Here is a 15,269-nt window from a genome sequence, read left to right on the forward strand (position 1 = left end):
GGACTTGACTGTACATGTTAATTAAATGAATCATTCATGCTTTTGGATTAAGGCTATCTAGTATTTTGACAGGATGCAGAAATTTTGCAACCACCAGCAAAGGATATTTTATAACATATGTACTGAATTTGTTCTACTATGAAACCTTAAAGTGTTCATACCAGAGAAACTAGTCAAAAAGCTACGAGCTGAAATTATTTTATAATATTGATCAATTTGATTGACATACATTTCTTGATCTTGAAAAGTATCAGATATATTTTTATAACCCAATTGGCCATCAATTCAAAGCTCAAGATCAATCCATGGACCCATCAAATGAAAATAACGACGATTGTTTTTGTTAAACATTGTAATTCTCTAATTATTATAAGGGTAGTATAGACTTTTTTTTTTTTTTTTTGTGTGTTAGATTATAACAACCTTTTCTTTTTTTTTTAGGGTTAACTTTGCTTTTATATTTTGTGCAACATCTTTCTTTCAAATGCTAATATGGTATCAAAGCTTGGTTTTCAAATTACCTCCTTAGAAATCGTCACCCATTGTTGAACCAACCCAGCAGCAGCAGTAACCATTGATGCGTCATGGTTACCACGACCCAGAAGCAGAGGACTATTAAGAATATACTAAATCCATCAACAGCTACCAAGTCAACTAACAGTTAGTCATATATTTGTTAGTCTGTTATTATCTTTTGTAAATATAATCTTCAAGTAGCTATCATATATTTTCTGTTATTATTCTGTTGTAACAAACTCATCTCCTCCTTGTAAAGGATATACTAGATCCATTGACAGTAATACAATGTACTAAGAATAATTTTCTAGAAATCTATTAATGCTTTATGGTATCAGAGCCTAAGAAGCTAATCAAAGCTCTCTAAACCGATCCATCCATAGCCTCTTCAGTTCAAGACACTCAGATTATATCTTTCAACGCACCTTCACATCTTCCCACCAAATTATCCCAATTCAATTTTTTATGTTTGGAGAACCCAACTTCACTCAGCTCTTATAGGCTATGATTTACTCGGCTATATTGATGGCACCAATCCCAAACCTGCAACAACAATTCCTGACCCAAAAGACAGTACCAAAACTATACAAAACCCAGAATTTACACTCTGGTACAGACAAGATCAACTGATTCTAAATGCCAATTTAGGAAGCTATGCAGCAGACATACAATCTCACATCTCTTATGTTACCTCCTCCAAAGAAGCATGGGATCGTCTTTGTGTTCTATTTGCCAACAAATCCCGCACTCGCATTGTGTCTCTCAAAGAAAAACTTCACAACAACCCACGAGGCACTCGCTCAATCACAGAGTATATGCAGGATTTTCGAGCCACTCTTGATGCTCTTGCCATAGCTGACAAACCCATTGATGAAGAAGACTTAATCATACATGTTCTTGCTGGGGTCGGACCAGAGTTTGCTCATGTTGTTGCTGCAGCCCGCTTGCATGATAATCCAATCACCTTTGATGAATTGTTTGATAAGTTGGAGGCTTTTGAACGAGAAAATAAACCTAAAACACTCACAGATCCATCCATCACCCTGGCAACAGCTAATCATGTAACTCGTCACTCAAATCAAGATCGTCCATGGGACTCTTGCTCCAACCAAAACTCCAATCGCCACACATGGAACACCAACTACAGAAACCAAAACTCATCCACCTCCAATAGCTGCTCTAATTGGAATTCACCTCGTTCAAATAAGTCTCCAAATTCATCAGTATTCTTTTGCAATTACTGTGAGATACTGGGTCATCAAACTCATGAGTGTCGTAAACTAGCTCGATTTCTTTGAAACAACAATGTGCAGACTCGCTCTACACCACGTGATCAAGTATCTCAACCTACTGTCAACATGACATCTCTTAACAGGCCTTCATCTCAACAATGGTTGTTCGACACTGGCGCATCTCACCATGTTACTAGAGATGTGAATAATCTGCAACAATTTTCAGATTACGGTGGTCCAGATGAACTCAATATCAGTGATGGTTCAGGTTTGCGGATATCTCATATTGGCAACACCAGAATTACTCATAATAACACTACATTTGCTTTGGATAATATTCTTTGTGCACCATCTATTCAAAATAATTTAATCTCTATTTCTAAATTTTGTCAAACGAATAATGTCTCACTTGAATTTTTTCCCTTTCATTTTCATGTCAAGGATTTGCGCACGGGGGCGAAAATGCTTCGCAGGGAGAAAATTAATGATGTTTATTGCATCCCTAGTTCAATAAATCCTCAAGTTCATCACACCATAAAATCTCAACTTGATGAGTGGTACAAACGCTTAGGCCATCCAGCTCCTCCTATTATTCGTTCAATTTTTCATTCTAGTGATTTGAAGTTCAATTCATTGTCAGACTCCAAATTTCATTGTACTTCTTGTGCTTTAAATAAAAGTCATAAATTACCATTTTCTGAAAACTCTCTTCACAGCTCTAAACCTCTAGAATTAATTTGCTCTGATGTTTGGGGTCCTACTAATACATCCATTGACGGTTTTCGGTATTATTTAATATTTGTTGATCACTATAGCAAATATATTTGGCTTTATCCAATGAAAAAAAAATCTGATGTTGCTATTTTGTTTCCTCAATTCAAGTTACTGGTGGAATTTTTTTTTTCAACATTCAATTATCTCTACTTACACAGATAATGGTGGAGAATATCTTTCTCTCGCACCCATTTTAAACTCTCATGGTGTCTCGCATTTCAAAACGCCTCCATACACACCTGAACATAATGGAACATTAGAAAGACGTCATTGTCACATTGTCGAAACAGGTCTAGCTCTTCTTCATACTGCATCCCTTCCTATTTCATACTAGTCATATGCTATTCAAACAGCTGTTTACTTGATCAATCGCCTCCCAACTTCAGTCCTTAAGTTTGAGTCACCCTTTCAAAAGTTATTTCATCGCAATCCATTTTATTCTCACCTCAAAATCTTCGGATGTTTATGCTACCCTTGGCTGCGACTTTACAATACTTCCAAACTTCAAACACGATCCGCACCATGTATTTTTCTTGGTTACTCCACAAGTCAATCTGCCTACATCTGTTTTGATCCCATTTCCAAAAAGACTTACATCTCACGTCATGTCAGATTTATTGAACATATTTTTCCCATGCAGGATAGTAATAGCCATAAAAAAGACTCCTTGCCAGCATTGGAATCTCTATGTGTAGACATCCCTGTAAGTAATACTTTTTCATCTCTATCTACTTCTCTTCATCTGAATCCAACTACTATGATTCCCATTCCTAAAGACTCCCATACATAATCCACCTCCAAATCCAACTAATGACGTTACTTCATCCTCTTCCAACTCAACAACGACTACCACAACAGTAAACTCATCTCCACATTCCCCTTCCTCTTCTTACTCTTCTCCTCAACCACGTCCTTATAATCTTCGGCCTTCACATACTCGCACACAAAACTCAAAATATTTCAATTCAAAATTTATGAATCACGTCACTTCTCATCCAATTCCTTCCACTCTTGAACTTACGAATTTATTCAAAGTAATGAAAGATGAGAAATGTCATGCTGCTATGTCAGATGAGTTTGATGTACTTCTACACAATGACACTTGGGATCTTGTACCACGAGAAAATCAGAATCGCGTTGGCTGTCATTGGATTTTTCGTATAAAAAAAATATGGATGGAACAATTGCTAAGTATAAAGCCCGACTTGTCACCAAAGGATATCATCAATGTCCAGGGTTAGATTACTCTGAGACATTTAGCCTCATGTCCAAACCAACTACAATCCACTTGATTCTTAGCTCAACTCTTGCTTATGGATGGAAACTTCGTCAGTTGGATATTAATAATGCCTTTCTTCAAGGAACTCTTGTTGATGATGTTTATATGGTTTAGCAACCTGGTTTCATTCATTCTTCTCTTCCCAATCACGTCTGTAAGTTAAAGAAAGCTTTGTATGGCCTCAAGCAGGCTCCTAGAGCTTGGTACCAAGAGCTTAAGCGTTTTCTTCTTCAGTTTGGTTTTAAAAATTCAGTAGCAGACTTTTCACTGTTCATTTATAATATGGCTGGTATTTGTCTCTATTTTTTGGTCTATGTTGATGATATAGTTCTAACTGGTAACAATGACAAATTTCTCAAATTTTTTGTCTCACAACTTGGCTGCAGATTCTCTCTGAAAGATCTTGGCATACTTCATCAATCTTTGGGTGTTGAGGTGATTCACACACCTACTGGTCTTTTCCTGTCTCAATATCGGCATATTGCTAATCTTCTTGAATCATTCTCAATGGCTGGCGCTAAAGAAGTTACTACTCCCATGTGTACCACAACACCTTTGTTACTTAAAGATGGTTTGGCCTCCATTGATCCTACTCCTTATAGAAAACTGGTTAATGGTCTACAATACATGTCTCTCACTCGTCTAGATGTATCATTTGCCGTCAATCGCCTTTCTCAGTATATGCATTCACCTACTGAACTACATTGGACAGCATTGGAACGAGTTCTTCGTTATCTGAAAAACACTATTTTTCATGGCCTCTACTTGCATAAAGGAACTCCTTTGCAATTACGAGCCTCTAGTGACTCAGACTGGGGTGGTAATCGTGATGATGGTCGCTCTACTATAGCTTATCTCATCTACCTAGGCTCTAATGCTATCTCTTGAAAATCTAGCCATCAAAAGACTGTTTCACGCTCATCCTCGGAAGCGAAATATAAAGCAATAGCCAACACCACTGTTGATATATTATGGATTCAAAATCTTCTTCAAGAGTTGGGAATCAAACTGCCCAAACCTCCTTCCTTGTTTTGTGACAACACAAATGCTACCTCTCTTTGTGCCAATCCAGTCTTTCATTCACAAATGAAGCATGTTTCACTTGATTATCATTTTGTTCGGGAATGTGTAGCAAATGGCAAACTTCATGTTCATCACATTTCCATAAAAGATCAACTTACAGATGTCCTCACCAAAGCCTTGAGTCGTCACCAATTTACTATTCTTCGCTCCAAGATCAGAGTCTCCAATAGAGCCTCAATCTTGTGGGGGCGTGTTAAGGATCTACTAAATCCATCAATAGCTACCAAGTCAACTAACAGCTAGTCATATATTTGTTAGTCTGTTATTATCTTTTGTAAATATAATCTTCAAGTAACTATCATATATTTTATGTTATTATTTTGTTGTAACAAACTCATCTCCTCCTTGTAAAGGATATACTAGATCCATCAACAGTAATGCAGTGTACTAAGAGTAATTTTCTAGAAACCTATTAATGCTTTAAGGACAAGACCCAGAAGCAGAGGAAAACAGCAGTAACCACGACCCAACAGCTTGAGACCCAACAGTAGGTCACCGACCCAGCAGCAGCAGTAACTCGACACCATGACCCAGCAGAGGTCGAGACCCAGAAGCAACATTAACCACGACCCAACAGCTCGAGACCCAGCAGCAGTAGTAACCACGATGCGTCTGTCGCAGCAGCTGGTGTCGTTGGCCATTAACGCGTTTGTCGCAGCAGCAAGTGTTGTTAGCCATTGACGAGTCTGTGTACAGGAGCTTTCGTTTGCAGTATTCATTTTTTTATGGAGATTATGTAAATCTTCATCGGTAACTTGGTCTTCTTCTGAGCTTGTTTTGATTACTTTTCTTGTTTGTGGGTTATCTTGTATTGTGATGATTTCTTGATTGTTGTATTTCTCTATGCTTTGGGTAATTGATCATAGTTGATTTGGGTCAAAATTTTGTTTCTTTTCTGTTATGGCTGAAGTTAGAGATGATTCGCTTCAAGAAGTTAGTGTTCAATTAGATGGTAAAAATTATGCATATTGGAGTTATATGATGAAAAATTTTCTGAAAGGTAAACGAAAGTGGGGATATATTTCGGGTGCTTCTGTTAAGCCTCAAGATGGCGCGGTGATGGACTATATGGCATTATTAGATAAATAATCATTACTTGGATCAATAATTATGTTAAGCATTCGATAGGTATCCTGATAGCAAAATATGAGACAGCTAAGGAGGTTTGGGATCATCTAGCTAGACTGTACACACAGTCTAATTTTGCAAAACAATACTAGTTGAAATTTGACATTCGTGCTGTTCAGTAGAAAAATATGAGTATTCAAGAATTTTATGATGCTATGACAGATTTGTGGGATCAATTGGCTCTCACAAAATCTGTTGAATCACGAGCCTTTGGGGCTTATATTGCATGAAGAGAGGAGTAGAGGTTGGTACAGTTTTTAATGGCCATTCGTGATGAGTTTGAAGGACTTCGCGGGTCTATTTTGCAATCGTCATCCACGGCCTTTTGTTGACTATATTGTTAGTGAGCTTTTGACTGAAGAAATTCATCTGAAGCCTTCGGTTATAAAAGAGGTTTCTTCAGCTTCTACTCCATATGTTTTTGCCATGCCTTCCCTATCAAACTTTAAGTCTCAGTTCAGGCCATATGGATCTGTTATTCTTGATGAATGTGGGTTCTGTAATTAAAAAGGTCATTGGAAATCTCAGTGTCCGAAATTGGGCAGAGGAAAGCAGCAGCAATAGCAGTAGTCTCATCAGTGGCCTTATCGGCCACCGCCTCTCCACAATGGACCTCCTCTTCTACCTCGTCCTCACAATGCACTATCAACCTCCTCCTTGGACCCATCAATGATTGAGTAGTTTCAGCAGTTCCTTACATGTCAGTCTCATGCCATGTCTGCTTCCTCTCAAATAGGTTTGTCATCTAGTCCTTCAGGTATATCCCATTCCTCTTGGATTTTAGATTCTGGTGCTTCAAACCATATGTCACCGAAGTTTTCATCATTTACTTCCCTAACCCCTAAAGTTTCAGTCCCTGTTACGAGTGCTAGTGGTACACCTATGTCATTGCAAGGTGTTGGTTCAGTTATTACATCTTCTCTGTCTTTATCTAATGTCTATCACATTCCTAGTTTTGCTTTGAATCTTGCTTATGTTGGCCAAATATGTGATACTGGATGCTCAGTCTCTTTTTCTTCTTCTGCTTGTTATGTTCAGGATCCAAATTCTCATAAGGTGATTGGGATCAGCCATAGAGAATGAGGACTTTATGTATTGGATCAGCTCAAAACTCCTTATACTGCGGCAGCTGTTCCTAGTGTGAATTTGTCATCCTTTCATTTGAGTCCTTCTTCATCTATGTTTTATTTGTGGCATTCTAGCCTTAGTCATGTCTCTGTGTCTCATTTGCAATTTTTAGTTTCTACAAGAGCTTTAGGAAATTTGAAAAATCATGATATTTTTTATTGCAGTGGTTGTAAAGTAGCAAAGTTTACTTCATTGCCTTTTCCTAAAAGCATTACTATATCTGTTGCTCCTTTTGATCTTATTCATTCTGATGTTGGAGACCCTCTCCTATTTCTACAAAAGGGGGTTCTCGTTATTATGTATCTTTTATTGATGATTGCATTCCTTATTGTTGGATTTATCTTATGAAATGTCGTTAAGCCTTTTTTGGCATTTATAATGAATTTCAATCTCTTGTGAAAATCCAACATTCATCTGTTATTAAATGTTTTAGATGTGATTTAGGGGGAGAGTATACTTCTCATGCTTTTAAAGATCTGCTTGCTTTAGATGGTATACTTTACCAAACTTCTTGCACTGAAACTCTTGAATAAAATGGAGTTGCTGAAAGAAAACATAGGCACATTCTTGAGACTGCACGATCACTTTTGTTGTCTGTTAGTGTTCCTAGTGAATTTTGGGGGAAGGGAGTTTTTACTTCTGTTCATTTAATTAACAGAATTTCTACTTCTCATAATTTTGCCTTGTCTTCCTATGAAAGATTATATGATCTTCCTCTAGATTATTCTTCTCTTCGTATCTTTGGTTCTACATGTTTTGTTCTTCTTCCTCATGTTGAACGCAGTAACTTAACATCTCGATCTACTATATGTGTCTTTCTTGGTTATGGTGCAGGATAAAAAATGTATCGTTGTTTTGATCTAGTCAGTCATAAGTTATTTTGCAATTCTTAACCGTCCTCACAGTATATTTATGTATGATCTTATCCACATTGACTTTTTTGCTACTGACATTAATGAGCTACCCTTTGTTGGCATTCCTGATACTTCTGTTGGCCCTTCTATTATATATTTTACCCAATCATCTCCTAAGATTGCGGATATTATCGAACCTTGCTATCCTGTACGAAATCGTAAGTTCACTAAACAATCTGACTTTGATTATTCTTGTTATTCAAGTTCATTTGTTTCTTTTCTAGCTTTTATTCATCATCTTTCTGAGCCTTTATCTTTTAAAGAAGCAATTCTTGATCCTCTTTGGCAGCGTGCTATAGCTGAGGAGCTAACCGCTCTTCATCAAACCCATACTTGGGATTTAGTGTCCCTCCCTGTAGGTAAACATGCTATTGGTTCTCGTTGGGTCTATAAGATTAAAACTAAGTCTGATGGATCTATTGAAATATATAAAGCTCGTTTAGTGGCTAAGGGTTATTCTTAGGAATATGGTCTGGATTATGAGGAGACTTTTGCTCCCGTTGCTGAAATGACTGCAGTTCGAACTCTTATTGTTGTTGCTTCTGTTCGCCATTGGGATATAACCCAAATGGATGTTAAAAATACCTTTTTGAATGGCGACCTTCACAAAGAAGTTTATATGGTTCCTCCTCCTAGTCTTGATCATCATCCTGGTGAAGTTTGCAAACTTAGAAAGGCCCTTTATGGTCTCAAACAGGCTCCTCACGCCTGGTTTGAGAAGTTTTCTACTATGATTACTTCACTTTTCTTTCATCCTAGCAACCATGATTCTGCATTGTTTGTCAAAAGTACTTCGGCTGGTCAAATTTTACTCTCTCTATATGTTAATGATATGATTATTACAGGTGGGATTAGTATGTTGAAGTCCGAACTAACTCGTTGTTTTACTATAAAGGACTTGGATCCCCTTTGTTACTTCTTGGGTATTGAAGTTGTTTTCTCTCCAAAAGGATATCTTCTTTCTCAATATAAGTATATCTTTGATATTTTTAAGCATGCTCGCCTTTCTGATAATAAGACTGTTGATACTCCGATTGAGATCAATACTCGTTATTCTGTTTTTGATGGGTGATGCGAAATTGCTTGAAGTTCTTAGCTGATTTGGTAATGGGCAATTAGATTACAATTGAACTCAATTTGTTAAATTTTAGTATTAGTTTTCCTAGATGATGAGGTTGAATATGCTTGTTATTGATCCATTTGGAGTTATGAGGCGCTGCAGAGATTTAGGTGGAGAATTTGTATGGACTGGTTGGTTTGTGGTAATTATGGTTAATGGGTTTTTGATGAGGTATCCGGTAGAGAAGCCAGTGGACATAAGAGGATGAATTGATTTTTGATTGATTAATATTCTTCGATCAAATCTAATATAAAAACACTTAAGATTGAATTTCACCAGAATGTTCTCCAGCTATCAATTTTAGGCCTTGAATCTAGTATCAGAATTTGGCGATAGTATAATACTCTTTCTTCCAGAGTACTGTTCTTTTACGAACGCATTTCTCGATGAAATAATGTTAAATGCCAAGTATCTGACTATCATTTCACAATCATGTTTAAATATAAAAGAAAAATAAAATACAAAACAGATATTTGAGCTTTTCTTTTTTTCTTTTTTCTTTTTGTAATTGAGCCATTTAACTTCATTTCAGGATAATTAGAACTTTAAATTTTCAAATTTGTTATATGATTCTCTAAGTTCCAATGAATTTTAACATGTTAAAGAATTAACATTTTTAAATTTTTTAATTTAATTTTTTAACTATTATATCCTAAATTTTATAATTTTAATTTTTAAGTTCTGTAACCTTTTGGATTTATTGCAATGAGGTTTTATATTAATTTGTTTTATTTTAAAATAATTTTATATAATAATTTCTAATATGATTATCTATTAGAAGTTAGAAAAAGTGTTCTAAATGTTGATTTATACCAAATTTTAGTTTTAAAAATAATTTCTTTTATATGAAATAGAGGCTAAACAAGCCTAAATTATATTAATAGGGCAAATTCTAGAAAAAGGGATCGCAATATTGTTTTGAGACAGCAGCTCTATAATCTGAGCTAGCGAGTCTTGAAACATGTGATGACCAAGAGCAAAGGATTTAACCATGTTAGCGAGACAATCAGCACACCTGTTGGCTTCCCTAAAGGAACGATTAATTTCAATTGTCCAATCCCAAGCATCCTGACTATCTTAGAGCAAAAGGTATATCTCAAAGTAAAAAGTATGATACTATTTATAGAGAGCAATCTTATGATACTGTCTATAGAGAGCAACCTTTTTTGACAGCATATCCATAACCAGCTTATTATAAACATTAATTAGAATTTGCTTATGATTACTCAACCAAGCAAGACGAAAACTATAAATAACACCCCACAACTCCACTGCAAGCATACTGCAGATGTAAAACTAAATGACCAACACCCTTGATCATCACGAAGAAGACATCTTGTGCTAGCTTTCACACTCTGAGGCTTCAAAGAGCTATCAATACTAACCTTGAAAATCTATGAGAAGGTCTCGACTATCAAATCTCATAGCTGACATGTTTACCTAACTCCTTATTAGTATAGACAAAAGCAAAGCAAGATGCCTTGCTATAATCATGATTGTAGGGGCTCGAGGAAGATGAAAATCCTCATCAAATAAAGAACCATTTCAAAGACCCCAAAGAAACCAATAGGTAGTCTTAAAAATAATCCTCCTTTAACACTTGTAATAATATTAAACTTAATTTCGCAAATCGCTAATCAACTATTGATCTAAAGTTTGCGAAAAGAAAGATTGCCAAAATGATGATACAATAAAATAATTTTAATTAAAAATTTATTTAAAACAATTTTTATTTTTATTTTCAAATTTTTTTAAAATTATAAGTTAAAAAATTCATGCTTTCAGTTAATTTTGAAAATACAATTTCTAAAATTTATGGTATTTTTTAATTATTTTAGAAAAATATATTTACATAAGCATGTCCTATTCATGGTTGGTTCCACATTATTGTAATTTCATTCATTTGTTGTTTAAAGTTTTAAAGTTGTTTGAAAATACTTTCGTAATTCTAATCCATTAATTAATAAATATTTTTACTCATCATATTGAGTATGAAATTCACGCTTTTCTTGATTTTGTTCATATACATCAAATAGGATCAGTACACTTCTGATGTGAACCCACCAAATAATCCAAAGGCTGATTCAGCTTGAAAGCGATTCCAAGCCAAACCAAAGTGACAGAAACACCTATATAATATTTCATTATTAAATAATAAACCAAAATTAAAATAAAGTTACGAAGACTATTATGCCAGCTATCAAACAATTATTGACCCAACAATTTTGAAAGATTATCAATTTGTTATGTCTTACGGTTGAGCTGATGACGCATGGATAAAGTAGACCCACAACCTCCACGTCATCCATGAAACTTTTATCATCCAAAGTTCCTTTCTTTACCGTTTAAAGGATAACAAAACACGCGCACACAATTATGAAACCCTAACCCTAACGTCAATTCATCGCTCAAAGTTCTATCAATGGACTCGTTAAATCAAAACGACGAAGATTGTTTTTTCGACGCCCTTGAAGAATTCCCAATTTATGATTGCAATGTTAGAGACCAATCAAGTCAATCCACGTCAGATTCCACTCTCTGTGACCCCTCACCGGAAGTTTCATCTACGTCCACCACCACTCTTCGTCGCCGCCGTGGAATCTCCTGCACCACCGGATTGAAAGATTCCCGTCCGGAATCGTCGTGTATCAGCTCAGACATTACTCACACTAATGACTCCAGAACACGATATAATAGTAAAGAGAAAAAAAGGCACCCACTTTCTCGTGATCTGAAAGAAAATGAAAAAAATTTAGACACATCTGAGTCAACTCGGCGGAATCGTGAGCGAGTTGACTCAGTTAAAGTTGACAATGACAAGCAGATTGAAGCCCGAGTTGGTGATTCGATAACGGGTGATGCAAATTTGCTTGAATCTTTAGCTGTTTTGGTGATCAAGGCAATTGGGCTTCAATTTAATTTATTTGTTAATTTTATTACTTTTCCTATATGGGGTTTATATTGTTTCTATATGTTTGTTATTGATCCATTTGTAGTTATGAGGCGTTCTAGGGGGTTTTTAATCCAGAAGTTGGTTTACTTATGGAATTTGATTAGTGGGTTCTTTAGTCCATTGATAATTGATTGGTTAAAGGAGCAAAAGTCGATGTGGAAACTATTGTTGAGATTTGGTTGTGGAATGTTCTGGTCTTGTTATGTTTGTGTCATTTTGTGTGGATTGTTGGTTTCTTCTATTGTGGTTAGTGGGTTTTTTATGAGATATTTGGTGGAGAATCCAGTAGAGATAAAGGATCAATTGGATTTTGATTATACACAGAATAGTCCTGCTGCATTTGTGCCTATAATGTCTTGTGGTGGTATTGCTTGTGGTGTAAACTGTGAAGAGCAGAGTTTGGGACCGCGGATTATACCTCCTAATCATAAGTTGCAAGCAAATATTATATTAACGTTGCCAGAATCTGGATATAACAGAAATCTTGGGATTTTTCAGGTGATACTTCAATTCTTGTAGTGGAATTTGCCATATTTTGGATGCTATTTGGTTGTTATTATTTTGCAATTTATATGTTGATGTGTGATTACTAAGTAGCCATGTGAGTGCAAAATTTGTTGTGTAATCTGAATTTTGTTTGTTTTTGGCTCTTGTAATTTGTAATCTTGTGAAGGAAAAACTAGTTCCTTGCTCCAACTGGTGTTTAGTTACTTGTTAAAATAATATCTTGCTGACAATTCAAGATGGAAGTCTCTTGGTGGTTGTAAGAAGCAAGTGTTTGAGAAAGGCATAGTTTTATCCCAGAGTTGGTAGAGACACTAACAATTAGCAAGGACCTATAAAGAGAAAGAAAAGTGCTTCTTAATTAAGTAATGTACAATGTTTAATTGTGCTCTATCTACAGAAACATTTCTGCTACTGCAAACGATTCAGACTGATATGTGGTCTAGAAAATTGAAATATTTCTAATATGAATGGTTTCAAAATTTGATAAGGATGTAGAAGATATCTATTTAGGTTGGAAGTGTTGTTACTTTCTTTTCAACTATAGTTAGCACTATTCTGTGCATTTTCCGGTTGTTCTCTTGATAACATGACTTTAATGATTTAAATACATGTTTTTAATTTTCTTTTTATTTATTAAGATTGATGATATAACCATACTTACCTGATTTACTTTGATGATCTTTTGAAGGTCCGGATAGACTTCCTGGCTGCTGATGGCAAAGTTCTTTCCAGCAAAAGACAACCTTGCATGTTAAAATTCATAAGTGGACCTATTCGTGTCCTATTGACTTTCTTTAAGGTTGCTCCTCTGGTCACTGGCTACATGTCTGAATCTCAAACTCTAAAGGTGAAGATCCAAGGTTTTACAGAAATGGACATGCCTACTTCCTGCCTAAAAGTGATAATTGAGCAACGAGCTGAATATCGTCCTGGAGCTGGCATCCCAGAAATATATGATGCATCCCTTATTCTTGAGTCTGAGCTTCCTGTGTTCAAAAGGCTTATATGGTGTTGGAAGAAAACCCTGTTTTTATGGATCATCATGGTGTTATTTACAATACAGTTATTGTTTACCCTAATCTGTTGTAGACCTGTAATTATTCCAAGAACAAGGTCAAGAAATGTTCCTGCTGGCAGCAACTCACTGCCAGCAATTTCACAAAGTTAAGTTGATGTATAGGTTCCTGTGCACCTGATGATAATGATGGAAGTAGATTGAATCTGCAAATGCTCTAATCCATCCTTTGTACCACATTCATTCATGTTTGGTAGGTCATTTTAATTGCCTCCTTTAATATTCTGTGCCATATTGTACATATTATTGCAAACCAATGATAAAATTGATGAACAATATACACGTGGAAAGATTTTCTTTTGCATTTGAATATAACCAGCTAGGTGTTATTTCAGTTAATTAGTGGTGTCGTGGTCAGATTATGGAGTGAAAATGTTGTACTTAGCAATTACCTTTATCTGAAAATGGGTTCAAGAACAGATTAATAAGGATATGACAGAAGCTCCAGGGATGTTAATGGAGTAGTATTGCTGCTTTGAGCCTTCTTGCTAAGGAAATTAAATATTAAATGGATTTAAAATTTTAGTTTTACAGGCAATTTACAAGTTTACTCAACATGTTTTCTGTGTAGGTTTGGCTATTAAATGGAACCTGATTTTTGGTTTCTTGTGATCACAAGAAAGTGGATTATATGCATATCCTGGAATGTCCTAAAGAGAATTGTGTTAAGGGCTGGATGTGATCTCCTAGAATTCTTTCTTTCTTTTTCCTGTCTTCAGGTTCTGCAAAATTCACGAATAAGCACGAGGATCATTTCTAATTCTATCAGTGAATGAATATATTTCATACGGATTGAAGGTTTTTAATTTAAGCTTTTTAAGTTGTTTTTATTTGCTATTGGACGAGACATTGTGGAAAACACTCTGGGGCCATTATGGCTTTGCAGAAAACAAGGGGATTCTCTTCTCCCTCCCCTTATTTTTCCAGTTTCTGGAATTGAGTCTCATGTTCTATTTGCAATGAACTACCTCAAAGAAAGACGCTGTCATAGCCAAAACAACCTCAAAAAGATAAAGACTATACGTATCCTGTTATGAAGCAATAGTTTCTCTTGGGCTGCCTTCGTTTTGAATTCCATTAATTCTGTGGACTTTCGTTTATATAACAACCCATTGCACTGGTTAGGGCCATCATTTGCACAACATAAAGGGATGTAGATCCAGTAGCACAGACATAACATTTTAGAAGGTCCAAAAGAATAATTGTTTAAGTGGGTTTCTCATCTTCTACTCGGCCAATTTCAATTCATCACATCAATAATATTATTTTATATTCAACAGTTGCATTATGAAACCATTAGGGAGTAGCCTCATTGATTTTCATTTTTTACGAGTAGAGAAGTTTGAATCTTTCTATATATTATCTATCAATGTTAATGGGTTTATTACTTATCGCGAGAGATTGAAAATTTGCAACTCTATATTATATAGTCGGAAAATGCTAAAGATATTATTAATATTTATCTCAATTTTTATTCGTTTGGTGTGATATATTTATAAAACTGTCTTTTACTTCTAAAATATTAAGTAATAATTTAGTAAATATATTATATGTCAAATC

At 35.5% G+C, this 15,269-nt stretch overlaps 1 protein-coding gene across 1 annotated transcript; it reads left to right on the forward strand.

The window, feature by feature from the left end:
- Positions 1 to 11,492: 11,492 nt before the first annotated feature.
- Positions 11,493 to 13,929, forward strand: LOC8275197 (seipin-2). The gene is made up of 2 exons (XM_015721172.3): positions 11,493 to 12,625; positions 13,323 to 13,929. The coding sequence occupies exons 1-2, from the start codon at positions 11,597 to 11,599 to the stop codon at positions 13,800 to 13,802; spliced, it is 1,509 nt and encodes a 502-aa protein (XP_015576658.1). The 5' UTR covers positions 11,493 to 11,596; the 3' UTR covers positions 13,803 to 13,929.
- The last annotated feature ends 1,340 nt before the right edge of the window (positions 13,930 to 15,269 follow it).

Source organism: Ricinus communis, chromosome 5, assembly GCF_019578655.1.
Source record: "Ricinus communis isolate WT05 ecotype wild-type chromosome 5, ASM1957865v1, whole genome shotgun sequence".
Lineage (NCBI taxonomy): Eukaryota > Viridiplantae > Streptophyta > Magnoliopsida > Malpighiales > Euphorbiaceae > Ricinus > Ricinus communis.

Bases quoted from the DNA above. Each gene is read 5' to 3' on its own strand.
- LOC8275197 (XM_015721172.3), top strand. From the start codon at position 11,597: ATGGACTCGTTAAATCAAAACGACGAAGATTGTTTTTTCGACGCCCTT. The intron at 12,626-13,322 runs GTGATACTTCAA...GATCTTTTGAAG, and splicing joins GAAATCTTGGGATTTTTCAG to GTCCGGATAGACTTCCTGGC.